The sequence below is a fragment of the Lycium ferocissimum genome, chromosome 10 (genome assembly GCF_029784015.1).
Source record: "Lycium ferocissimum isolate CSIRO_LF1 chromosome 10, AGI_CSIRO_Lferr_CH_V1, whole genome shotgun sequence".
NCBI classification, from domain to species: domain Eukaryota; kingdom Viridiplantae; phylum Streptophyta; class Magnoliopsida; order Solanales; family Solanaceae; genus Lycium; species Lycium ferocissimum.
The window spans coordinates 36,224,478-36,235,618 of record NC_081351.1 but is presented as its reverse complement, the minus strand read 5'-3'; the positions used below and the strand labels follow the sequence as shown (position 1 = coordinate 36,235,618).

Sequence of the window (11,141 nt, the reverse complement as noted above, 5' to 3'; positions counted from 1 at the left end):
TTAAATTCAGCCAAAAATGTCTCTTGTGTAACAACTTGCTCATTAGATGCTTGAATGTGGGATTCAACTACTGGCTCCATCACATTACTCATTACCTACAAAACAAGATAATAACCAAGTAATATGCTCTACTAATTAGCAAAACACTCATCACGAATATAAATGTGTAACAAAGAAGTTATCATGGGCTAGTAAGCAGCAAATTTATGAATCAGCGAGAAATCACTTATGGAGTTCAGATCTGAAAAACTAGAACATTAAGCTTTTTGAGTTCGGAGATGGAGATGGTAGTAGTGGTGTTAACGGTGGCGTTGGTGGTGGAGATGGAGAAGGAAGGCAGGGGTAAGTGAGGGGAAGGAGAGGAGAGGCTGGAGATAGAGAAAGGGAGAGAGAGAGGCGGCAGTGTGGGGAAGGAAAGAGAATTTTTTTTTTTTTTAGGGTTTGGAGAAGATGATAAATCTTAAATGTGTAGTGAGGGAGAATATAGAGAGGTACATGTATTTTAAAACTAGTTATGAAATGTAATTTTGGAAAAATAAAGCTACAAAAATTAAATGAAAAATAAGATAGTTAATATTCATAAATAAATCTTGTAGGTAGCTATGAAAAGTAAATTTTACATAAAAGTATAGTGTGGGGGAGCACAAACAAATTGGTTTTCTATCAGATCAAACTTATCAAGGAGGAGGACACTGATTTAATGCTATTTTCTTAAGGCTATAAATGAAGATTGTAAAAATATTTGCTGAAAGCCAACAAGACCAGTGTAAAAAATATTTGGAGGGAGACGAATTAATATGTAGACTTTCTGAAGAATGAAGGTCGAAACACGAAGAAGATTTGATAATCTAGGAGAATATGCTAAACAAAATAGACTTTTCTTCTCCTAGTTATGGCTTGTTTTAAACCATAAATTTCAAAAGTTTTTCTATATTTATGGGAGAATGACATATATATACATAAGAATAGGCTATATTTACGAAATATGACGATACTTTTTAGTTTACAGAACATAACAATAGATTTCTTACAAAAAATTTCACTCAATAATTTATGCATGAAAACTGTATGAAATGTGTATTTCTTGCTCAAGACTTAGAAAATTTCACTCAATATTTTGTGTATGAAATATGTATATCGCTTAGGGTTTAGAATTTCGCTCACATTTGTCATGTATGAAATGTGTATGACTCAAGGCTTAGAATTTCGATCATGATTTTTAATATAAAAACTGTCTAAAAGTGATTATGAAATATGTATATAATTGTATACATGTTGTATAAAGCTCATGTTTGGTTTTAGGAAATTTAATACAACTATAACAATATTATATTCAACTTTCATACAATATTCATACAAATTTAATACAACTAAAACAACATATATAACTTAAAAAAAATTACAAGTAGTTTGATTGTTTTTGCGATGTTTGGAGTCGTTTTCGATCTTTGAGGATCTGCATTTCCTATATATGATTTGGTATATTGTTGCTAACTTTGAAGAATGGCTTCATTCTCCTAGTATTTTTTGCTAGATCTGTGCTTTTTCAAATCGTGTTTGTTTAGATCTGCCATCGGAGCGTGTCCTGAACTCACCAAAGAAGAAGTCGGAGAAGGGGAGAAGGTTGGGGCGGTGGTTCAGAATCATGGAACTTCATTAACTTCTCCTATAATTAATAAGACCAAACCCCATTAACTGTAGAAAGAAAAGTCAAAGTTTTCAAAGAACAAATGGTTGAAAATATTCGTTTGGTTATTGAGAGAGAGGACTTTTCAAACATACTACACCGCAAGCTAGTAAGATTTCTCTTCAGTATATTCTTGGAGGAAGCAGAGAATAGGGAGAAGGAGAAAGAAGGGTGGGGTGGCTCAGTTTTGGATGAAACAGAGAATGGGGAAAAGGAAGGAAAGCGTGGCTTTTAATTTTTTCAAATATGATATGTTTGGTAATTAAGTTGTTATATTTTGTAAATAAGGAAAAATATTTTTATGTTTAGTAATGTAGAGTTTTAAGTAGTATTATTATGTCATTTTCCAATTTCTTAAACCTCATGCCCAAAATACATCATGTCAAAAGGGAGTAGGGAGTATATAGACTTGGGCCTGAGATGAAGTGGATTCATTTTATGAAATCCAACCAGATGGTTTAGCCCAAAGGGTAGGATTTCTCTTTGAATCCATGTAATTGGACTTATGAATTAATCCAATTTCATTGAGCTGTACTTTCGATTAATATATTTTTTTGCGCGGATTGCCCTTCTTTTGGGGTGGTCTTTAAATTTTGCCTCTCATATTTGTGGCCTTTAAATTATGCCCCTCATATTGCTGGTCTTTAATTTTTGCCCTTCGTGTTGCAACCCTAAGTGTTCACGCAGAAATCATGAGGTTCTGGGTTCGAACCCCCGCTCAAGCATAAATTTAAAAAAAATTGTAAGGTAAGGTTTGGGTCGCGTGTATGCCGAACCCGGCATATACTTGTTAAGGAATTACCAAAGTGATGCCGGACCCGGCATACTTGTGCCTTTTGGGCAGACTTGGCCTAAGTATGCCAGTTCCTTAACAAGTTTATGTCGGGTCCGGTATATTTATGGGCAAACTTTTAGTTAAGCCTTAACTAAAAGTCTTTTCCTAGTTATGCCTTATGGGGCAGACTTTTAGTTAAGGCACAACTAAAAGTATGCCCCATAAGACATAACTAAAAGTATGCCCCATAAGGCGGATGTCACATCCCACCCTAGGTAAGGCGTGATTGGCACCCGGCACCTTGCGGAAACCGAGCAAACCAACTTACAACTCACATCCTCTATGTCTTGAATGGAAATAATAAGATCAAGAGGCTAAATATGAACATAATATCATGCATAAGTAAATGTACAATAGACCCATGATGACGACATTACTATTGTCACACTATGACTAAAACTAGTACACGGACGTACGCAAAGCTCTATGAACATGACTGAAGTATATGAGTCGGGACAGGGCCCCCGACATACCCTCTTGTCATAAAAAAAACATATGCAACTCAGACTCGGCAATGCTCCAGGAAGAAATGGAGTTCGCCAATCAAAGCGATACACGAAGGCGACTACGATGAAAGATCCTCGTCTCGTCTATCTACACTGCGGGCATGAACGCGGCGTCCACAGAAGGGACGTCAATACGAGCGATGTGCGAGTATGTAAGGCATGAATAGTAGTATGATATCGAATGAAGATAACATAAGATGAAGTAAGTAATTATACCTCGTACTCTTCTTAAGATCTATGTCATGTAAACTACTCGTCTACGGAAAAACATTTCATACATCCATACACAACATACATACATATGCATTCATATACACTTACTATACATACATCTGTCATATCCGTGCCGACCCTTTCGGGACTCGGTGTCATCCGTGCCGGCCACTTTCGAAACTCGGTGTGATCGTACCCCGCCTTTCGGGACTCGGTGTTATCCGTACCCGGCCTTTCGGGACTCGGTGTTATCCGTACCCGGCCACTCGAGACTCGGTGTCATCCGTACCTCGGCCACCCTTGCGAGACTCGATGTTATCCGTGCTCGCCACCTCGGGACTCGATATTATACCTGGCGATCGGTGGGAGTGCAATGCATACATACGTACATATACATAAAAATACATAAGCCGAAATCAACATCATAATTAGCATTATCATTATCACTATATCCTTCCTTGAAGGATCAACCATTAAGGTGTAGTCGACGATGTCATGGGAGTCTCGAGAATCATGAACTTAGATAGCATTAGAAATAGAATCGTCATTTATATCTCGCCTCGAAAGAACAAGTATTATGAGGTAAGATCAATCTCAAAAAATAGTCTCAAGATCATGAATAAGCTCAATAATATCGTAAGGATCATAAGATTCATAAACTTCTAGCATTTGTGGAGGCAAGGATATTATGGATATGGCACAAAGGTTTATAATGAAAGAATCATGCCTTTAGAAAGAAAAGGTTTAGCCTTAACATATCTTTTTGGTCACCTTAACTTTGGCTACTCAACGCTTGTCCTCCCAGGCTCGTAAATCTATATTCAAGAAAATTTATACTATTGTTAGACTCACCTTTATACGCTTGTCTAAGTCCTTCAAATAAATCTTTCTAGAGCAGCATCTCCCCTATATTCTTTACCTCCTCCAAATACCAAAACAACTCCCAAACAATACCAACAACATCAACAACCATATCAATACCAATCTATTCCATAAAACATCCCATATGATGTTTCTCCAATATTCAAACCAACCATAACAACATCCATAATACCGTAATCAAAGAATTATATTCAACTCTTTATGATTTTTCCCCTATGATTCTTTCCTTTCCAAGAATTGCTAAACCTTTATATCATCTTAATCATGTAAATAATAGCAAGAACATACCTTATAGTAGAAGAACTTCACTTTATTCACCTTAAACTTGAACCACACGCGTCGCTATACGATTCTATACTCGCAACTATACGTTACCTGAATCGGAATTCGGGAATTATTGTTGATTTAGGCTTGAAATTTGGGTTTGGAAGTTGGGGAAATTTCTAGAGGATTTTGGAACAATTTGGAAGAGGTTTTGGCTGAAAAAGAGTGGGCAAGCCCCTTTTATATTGGGATAAGGCACCGTTACCCCCCTGAACTATACCCGAATTTGCTACGACACACCTTTACCTTCACAGGTCCTATTACCCCTAAACTTATTTAAAACGGAATAATTACCCCCTGCCGATGCCCACTCTCATATGGGAGAGTGACATACACTCTCTCCTTGCCACACGTATATTTATTTGTTTTCTTCTTTTTTTTTTAAATTTTTTGACTACGTGTCAATTTTTTTTTTAAAATAAAAATAAAAAACTGAATTTTCATTAAAAAAAAATGAGTTTTAAAACCGTCTTTTTTTTTTTTTTAATTTGAAAATTTGATTTTTTTTAAACCCATTTAAAAAAAAAAAAAAACTAAAAACATGGATTAAAAAACTGAATTTTCTTTTAAAAAAAGGATTTTTAAAACCCTTTTTTAAAAAAAAAAAAATTGAAAATTTGTTTTTTTTTTAAAACCCGTTTTTGAAAAAGAAAAAAAAACTGAAAAATGTTTTTTTTTTTTAAATATGGAAAAATGGATTTGTTAAAAATATGGAAAACTTGATTATTTTTTTAAAATGTCTTAAAAAATCTTGATTTCATTTTCTTAGGACACTTTTATTTTTCAAATAAAATCCGGAAAAATGTTTTTCTTGCCAAAATGTGAAAAAAACTGAATTTTTATAAAATTTTGAAAAAATTAATTATTTTCTTAACATGTGGAAAACCCGTTTTTTAAAACTAAATGTGGAAGACTAGATTTATTTTCAAATTTTTAAGAAAATGCAGATTTTTAAGAAAAAAAAATTAAGTTTTCCCCTTTTTTATATTTCTCACTCTCTCAAAGAGAGTGAAACACACTCTCTTTGCCACATCAGCGTTTAGGGGGTAATTATTCCGTTTTAAATAAGTTTAGGGGGGTAATAGGGCCCAGGGAAAGGTAAGGTGTGTCGTAGCAAATTCGGGTATAGTTCAGGGGGGTAATGGTGTCTTATCCCTTTTATATTAGTTCAAATTGGGATCGGATCCGTAACGATCGTAGCACGCATTTCTCGCTCCGTCAATTTGAACTTGTAACGACCATAATTCTCTGCTTCGATATCGTATCGACAACCGGTTTGTTGCGTTGGAAACTAGACTCGACGAACTTCATTTTAGGCTTTTGAAACACCTTAAAACTCTTAATATACTAGGAGATATACCCCTCCAAAGTTGACCCAAAATTATGTCCAAAATTCTGTCAACTTTTTCCAAATTTTCGACAAACTTATTTTCTTCGATTTGCTTGATCCCGGAATCTTCCATAGTTTGTTATATGAACTTAAACCGTCATGACCATAGGATTAGTTCGCATAATATCATATATCCTTGAAGGGAGATCTAGTATCCATACTTAGAACGCCCAACACTTATAAATTTTCACGTACGAAACTACGGGGTGTAACGGCGGAACTTTTCCTTAAGGCATAATTAAAAATTTGCCTTATAAGACAAAGTGTATGTCTTAATGAAAAGTTATGCCTTATGGGGCATACTTTTAGTTATGCCTTAACTATAAGTCTGCCCCATAAGGCATAACTAGGAAAAGACTTTTAGTTAATGCTTAAATAAAAGTTTGTCCATAAGTATGCCGGACCCGGCATAAACTTGTGAAGGAATTACCAAAGTTATGCCGGACCCGACATACTTATGCTAAGTCCCCATAAGGCATAAGTATCGGTCGGCATAACTTTGGTAATTCCTTAATAAGTGTATGCCGGTGGGGGCATAGCGAAATTTAAACTCTGCCTTGCAATTTTTTTTAAAATTTTTGACTGAGTGGGGATTCGAACCTGGAACTCATGGGTTTTAGCCGAAGAGCAAAATTTAAAGACGACCCCAAAAGACGGGCAATTCTGCGAATTGCCCCGATTAGTATGCCAACATATCCTGAACTTAAAATGTAGCCACTGATCAATCAAATTATGACAAGCCCAATTATTAATAATGTTATATTAGAGAATCCATGATTTACCCTGTCATCACTCTCTTGCTATGTTGATAAAAAGGTATTCCCATATTTTACTTGAAATCCCCAGCAAGCTCAAAATATTGCTAACAAGATCAGATCTTCCTCATTTGCAAATTTGTAACATCATAATATTTGAAGTGCAACTAGATCAAGTGTTGATTACTGAACAATCATTTGATTTCCACTTATAATTTACCATTGAAGCAGATCTAGCAAGCGAATTCGATGATTATATGTTAATGGCTTTAGTACTTACTACAGAGCTTAAATAGATATGATTTACATGGTTAATCAGTTACTTAACAATGATTAGATTTCAACGTCATTATTCATCATAAGAGCATCCCATGATTAGAATTACATTGCAATATATGTTAACTTACAGAAGACAAAGGACCTGAATGATGATCTATGTTAACATCAATAGAGTTATCACACGTCCGATGTGAAAGCTAACGGATAAGACTTAATTGGCAAGCTTAAATTCAATGATTTGGTGAAATAATTACTTTATTTAGGAAGTGGCAGCTATTGTCGTACTCAAAGCTTGATAAGAGAACCAAAACATGGTAAAAGCATTATGCATAAGTCATGTTATCGGACCATCGAATACTGTGCCAGGGTGGATGAGATATTCCTACTCGTAACTGGAAGTTCAGGTTCGAGCCATGGGTCGAAAGAAATTTCTGATAGGGTTAGCTTCCTCCTTAACTAGGTTTTATGCCGTACAAATTTGAATTGGTCGAATCAATGAGTTTCCAATACCAAATGATTAAATCCAAAAAAATAAAATTTAATCGGCAATTATTATCCATTTCTTTTGTCAATCACTAAAACCTAGCAAGCTAGCGTAGTTGCCAAGAACAGTTTTTCCGAACGTTGTTACTTTGACCAGCGACAGCTTTCCTGCAAAACTCTTAACTAAAATTCATCTCGGATCAATCGTTAAAATCTATAAAAATCAATTTGTCGATCCTAAATTTCCAAGAATTTTTTTTTTTAATTGGCGATAGATCTCATTTGTTCTCTCTCATTTCTTTGGCTAAAAAGGAAGGGAGATAGACTAGTCAGTCGTCAAGTTCTATATGCAATTACTTTGTATCTTCTAAATTCTTACTTAATTATGCTTTGGTTATTGTGAGTCAAGTGTATAGTTGAAGGCGTTTTCCCATCTATTTTGCGTTGAATTTTGGTCATTAAAACCGAAATTCTTATTTAAATTCCGTCATAATATAAAACTAGAAGATTAAGGACTTCATTTCTTTGGGAAAATGATTGAGTGCCCCCCAAATACTTGACTAGAATAAACAAATTTAAAAATCATTATCAACCATTTGAGTTGTTTAATGATTAGTTCTACCTAGTTGGTGAGAAACATGAGTGCCACGAACCAATTATTCTATGTTTCTTTTCCTCCATCGTCAACATCTAACTAAGATTAAATCATTAAGAAGATCGAGACTACAAATGGATAACTCTTCTATTGTCGGATAAAACCTGTACGCTAACGTGAACAGAACTTAAAGTCTAATTGAGTTTATAGACAACATTAGCGAACAGAACTTAAAGTCTAATTGAGTTTATAGACAACATTTCATTAAGAAAATTCAAGATATAGAGAAGTATCACACAATCAAGCCAAAAGAATGCAACATTTACTTTATATACATAAAAAATAATTATAGACCTTATATATGTCACGCTCTAAATCCATAACATGTATTGTTTGCTTTGAGCCTGGGCCCGTATGTATTTTTCTATTGCGATACGCCACATCAAGCCCCAAAAACGCGCGTAACATATGAACTTGAGCCATGTCTTATAAAACTTTTCACTTCCTCTTCCATTCCAATGTTTTATTTCCTTAAGGTGTCATATGCACCTCATCTTCAATGTCTGGCATTTCTGCTTGCCCGTCCTCATCATTAGTCCGCCCTACATCGGAGACATCACAATATATTCAATAAATTTTACATGAAAGAAAGGAATTTAGATGAACGTTTTGCGCCCTTAGTTCCACCCTGCCAGCAACTAACTCAACTCAGTCAAAACAAGTCATTATTTCCATCTCCCTTAAAACAAACGAAACCTTAACCCCACGTCCTTAAAACACATCTCCTTATATATATTCTTCGCTCCACGTCCGGCACTCAACTAAGATATCATCAATCTCCTTTCAGCTGGCTCACTATTAACACCTTGTCCACCTACTTCTGCATCACCAAATCAAATGACCATTACTTGTCGATAAATCATATGATTTTTTATTTTTTTTCAAATTTCATTATATTTCCATGAAGAAAATAATCGAGCTCAAGCATGGGTTCTGCAGAATTTTCTTCTGTTTTAGTATTGTCATGGCGTGTGCCACAGCACAAACAGAAACACTACCGCCACCACCACCAGAGCCACAAATAAAAATCAACCCACCTATGGCTATAGTTCTAGTTACCCTTATTAGTGTCTTCTTTGCAATGGGCATAATTTCAGTTTACGTTCGTCAATGCGCTGAGCGCCACTTGGCCAACGACTTAGGAGACGAAAATACTCGACGCGCCAATCAAGCGCGTGGTTTAAACCCAGTTGTAATATCCTCTTTCCCTATGTTCCTTTACTCTGATGTGAAGGATCTCAAAATAGGTAAATCAGTACTAGAATGTGCTGTTTGCTTAAACGAATTCGAAGATAATGAAACTCTTCGACTTCTTCCTAAATGCTCTCATGTTTTTCACCCAAATTGCATTGACACGTGGCTAATGTCCCACATCACTTGTCCTGTTTGTCGTGCTAATTTAATCCCAAAACCCGGTGATTTTGAAATATTTACCGTTCCGGGTCAGTCACCCGACCCGGAATATGGTGACCCGGTCCATGAAGTAAATGACTCAGTCATAGATATCAACATTATTGCTTCACCTGACAACGACAACAACAACATTTCCACTGCAATTCCACAAGTGGGGTCTGGAGAGGGTGGAGTGTACGTTGTTTTTGATAGACCTTCGGCTCAAGACATTATTGCTTCACCTGAAGTGATAAATATAGCACAAACATCTCTACATAATCGTCCACCAAGGACAAATTCGGAACAACAAAAAATTACAGGAAAATTTCCAAGGTCCCACTCGACCGGTCACTCACCGATTCAACCCGGAGAAGATTGCGAGCGGTTTACGTTACGATTGCCTGAGGAGGTTAGAAACAAATTGATTAGCAACTCGTTGTTTACAATGGAAAGAAGTATGTTAAAACGGTATAGAAGTAGTAGTGTGGGAACCGGTTCAGCACGAATTAATCATGAAAATTATGAGCGGTTTAATGAGGAAGGCCGGGTGGACCGGTGGGGGTTTAAACCGGTCCCACCTTTCTTTTCAAGGGGCGGTTCAAGCCGGTCTTCTAAGGATGGTAACGGAGCTGGAGATGATAAAACGGCGGTTCCAAAAAATTTGTTTAAGTCTGTTAAGTTGCCGTTTGATCGCTTATTTGAGAAAGAAAAAGATAGTACTGGTGAACGATCGTTTAATAAACTTAGGTCAGGTAGTTCAAGCAGTTGAGATACTTATATGATATTCTTTTTAGTCCTTAATTTCGTTACACTAATTTTTGTATATACTCAACTTCGGTCATTTTTGTTGTTGTTATGTTATGTTGTTATCATTTCAATTTATGACACAGGGGAAGAATGGAAATGGAGAAATTTAACTGTTGTTTTTTAGGGAACAGCAATAGTTTGATACTACAATATGTTTCTTATAATCAGTTTGTTCCAAATCGATAGTTTTGTGTCATCTGTTTTAGGGTCGATTATCCTGCTTGATAAATAAAGGCTGATGAATTACTATATAGTCACCTTCTAATAATGCCAATGCCTCGATCGTTTATTTTTCTTTTTCCTGGCCTTATTCATCAAAGTGACTATAACGATACTTTAGCAACAAGCAAATTGTCTATCATTTCAAGTCTGCAACACCTTTATATATTTTGATTTGAAATGTCCTTAAGTACTACGTCTGTTAAAATCATTTAAGACTTCACTAGTTACTTTTTCACTATTTCAGCGTTGTGGCTGGTCTTGAACATCTCATCGTGCTTTCACATGTGTACATGCCTTGATCTTAGACAATTTCCTTTTCTTGCTTTTTTTCCCCCTTTCTAATAAAAGGGATTGAATCCATAGACATATTGATATAATCCTAGGAAGTTCATGAACGATTATGAAGGCTAAAACCCGTGTTAGAGCTTTGGATGTGCATTTCCATGCCACACATCCTTGGAAGAGGAAGATGGAGCCTTTGGAGGCCATTGAAGAGGAAGCCACAAGGGTGTGGATGATTGCTTGGAAGTAACATGAAGATGAAGGCCCATTGATGGAAGCCACATAAAGTGGCCAGAAGTGCAAACATGGCTAGAAGTGCAATTCATGGCTAAGGAGTGCAATTCATGGCTAGAAATACAATTCTTGGTAAGGAGTGCAAATTCGAGGCTAGTATTGCAATTCAAGTGAAGAAGGGCCCATGTGGGGTTA

General features: G+C 36.0%; 1 protein-coding gene across 1 annotated transcript; it reads left to right on the top strand.

Moving 5' to 3' along the window:
* The first annotated feature begins 8,356 nt into the window (after positions 1-8,356).
* LOC132033669 (E3 ubiquitin-protein ligase ATL15-like) lies at positions 8,357-10,233 on the top strand. The gene has a single exon (XM_059423707.1). It carries the CDS (start codon positions 8,911-8,913, stop codon positions 10,168-10,170), a length of 1,260 nt encoding a protein of 419 aa, XP_059279690.1. The 5' UTR covers positions 8,357-8,910; the 3' UTR covers positions 10,171-10,233.
* The last annotated feature ends 908 nt before the right edge of the window (positions 10,234-11,141 follow it).